The 2335-nt window shown below is 48.6% G+C and overlaps 1 protein-coding gene across 1 annotated transcript; it reads right to left on the minus strand.

Moving 5' to 3' along the window:
- Nucleotides 1-571: 571 nt before the first annotated feature.
- On the minus strand, nt 572-1738 carry LOC111140476 (olfactory receptor 10H2-like). The gene has a single exon (XM_022492723.1). The coding sequence runs from the start codon at nt 1736-1738 to the stop codon at nt 572-574; it is 1167 nt and encodes a 388-aa protein (XP_022348431.1).
- Between the last annotated feature and the right edge of the window lie 597 nt (nt 1739-2335).

Raw genomic sequence — 2335 nt, forward strand, 5'->3', positions numbered from 1 at the left:
TAGCCGGTGATGTGTATTGAGGAGGGAACGTATTTCATGGAGCACTGGGTGTTATATGCAAACAATGAACCATGGAACACTACATCAAAAACTAGTGGTGTACTGTATGGTGACTAACATAAAATAATATAAAAGAATTTTAAACAAAATTTTCTGAAAAAAAAAAAGTGGTTTCCCAGGTCTGGGAGTATTGGGAGCTGGGGAAGAAATGGGGAATAAATGGGTAGGGGTTACCTTTTTGGGTGACAAAAATGTTTCAAATTGATAGTGGTGATGATCACATAACTTTGAATATACTAAAGACCAACTGAATTGTGTACTTTAAATGGGTGAATTTTATGGCATGTGGATTATATCTCAAGAAAGCTGTTTGATTACAAATAAAACTAATGTCTGAACACAAACCAATGGAGGAAAAAGAAGAAAAGTTCACATTTATTGCACCTGCCATGTTATGGGTGTTGTCACACATCTTTACCAATTATACTCAGTGGTCACTGTTAACCCATTTTACAGATGAGGCTACAGTCATCCTTCTACCTTTTTCTAAAACCACCTTCACACTGGCCACTTAAATGTTGGAGGGATAAAGTTTGCTAAGGAAGGTCTTCTTCATGGCAGTCTTCAGCTCCTTGTTCCTGAGACTGAAGATGATGGGACTGAGGAAGGGCGTGAGGACTGTATAGGTGATGGCCATCAAGGTATTACTTTCCTGGGAGTGAAGACCCTTGGGCTTGAGGTAGATAATTGAGGCAAAGCCATAATGCACAATGACCACAATAAGGTGTGAAGCACAGGTGGAGAAGGCTTTGTGCCTGCCCTCAGCAGAGGGGATCTTCAAGATGGTGGCCACAATTAAGGTGTAGGAGAGGAGGATGAGGAGAAAACAGCCCAACAAGTTGGTGATGCACACCAGCCCCACACCTAAGGCCACTATTGGTACATCTGTTCCACAGGCCAACTTCAAGAGAGGGGGCACATGACATAAAAAATGGTGGATCTCATTGGGTCCACAGAAGGTGAGATGGAAAATGGCAGTGGCAACCACCAGCCCTATGACCGAACCACCAGCCCAGGACCAGGCCACCAGGCAGGCGCAGCCACGAGGGCTCATGAGCACATTGTACCGCAATGGGTGGCAGATGGCCACGTAGCGGTCATAGCGCATGACAGTGAGAAGGAAGGAGTGGGTGAAGCCGAATGTGAAGGAGAAGAACATCTGGCTGGCACAGGCTGCAAAGGCGATGGTGCAATGGGTGGAGAGCAGGTCGGCCAGCAGGCGCGGGGTGATGGCCAAGGTGTAGAGGATCTCAGAGATGGACAGTGCACACAGGAAGAGGTACATGGGCGTGTGCAGGCTGCGTTCACTCCAGACAGTGGCCATGATGAGCAGGTTCCCCAGCAGCGTGAACAGGTACATGAGCAGGAACAGCAGGAAGAAGATGGGCAGGAGATGAGGTGGGAAGGTGGAGAAGCCCAGGAGGATGAATTCAGAAACGGAGCTGTGGTTTAGGCCCAGAGTGGCAGCCATCCCTGGGTGGAGAGAGAGCGGAGGCGGCCTGGTGGGCAGGAGCTCCGGGACCAAGCTGAGCCCAGGCCAGAGGACTTCCCGGGGGAAGAGGGGACCCTCACCCTGCAGACCGTGGGCCATTCCCTCTGCCACCCAATGCTCATAATGACTGTCACTGCACCTGGGAGTTGCATGGGGTTCATGGAACATCATGAACCTCAAGTGCATAGGGAGGGCCCTGGAGCATAGTAAGAATGCAGTAAAAATAATACTAATAATAATAACTACAACTACTGTTATTACTATTATTGACTCCATGCACAACCTCCTGGCTTTGCTGCCTTGGAGCATGCTGGCCACTCCATGCTTATCTCCAACTCTGTGATTCAAAATCCATCCTGAACTGTAAGTGCAAACTACTCCCTAATTGCTATCTTCAGCTGGAGGGCACATCTCCTGTGTGGCATGGAGAGGATATAGGCACTGTTTAATTGTCAGTATTGCCCCTTACTGGCTCCCTGGGAACGTGGAATAATATTTCTTATTCCATAGGGCTGTAGTAACACTAAGGTGAGGTGTGCACGTTCAGCTCTTAGGTACTATTGTTGTTGTGTGGTCCTACTTGTGTGAGTCCCCCACAAGGATGTGGCACTGACCAGCATCACCAGATCACATTCTCCCACCCCTTCTGGGCACTCTATCTCTGGTCACTTAACAATGCAATTCACTGAATCTCCTTCCATGTCCTCAAGCCCTACCCACTCTCCTGTCCCCAGTCGCCTGCTTCGTGGAGCAACCAATGCTGGCAGCTGTGGGTTCTCTCAT

The sequence above is a fragment of the Enhydra lutris genome, unplaced genomic scaffold (genome assembly GCF_002288905.1).
Source record: "Enhydra lutris kenyoni isolate GAN:26980312 unplaced genomic scaffold, ASM228890v2 scaffoldscaffold1726, whole genome shotgun sequence".
NCBI lineage: Eukaryota > Metazoa > Chordata > Mammalia > Carnivora > Mustelidae > Enhydra > Enhydra lutris.

What these genes read in the sequence shown, in the direction of transcription:
- LOC111140476 (XM_022492723.1), bottom strand. Translation starts at nt 1,738, where the DNA reads ATGCACTTGAGGTTCATGATGTTCCATGAACCCCATGCAACTCCCAGG.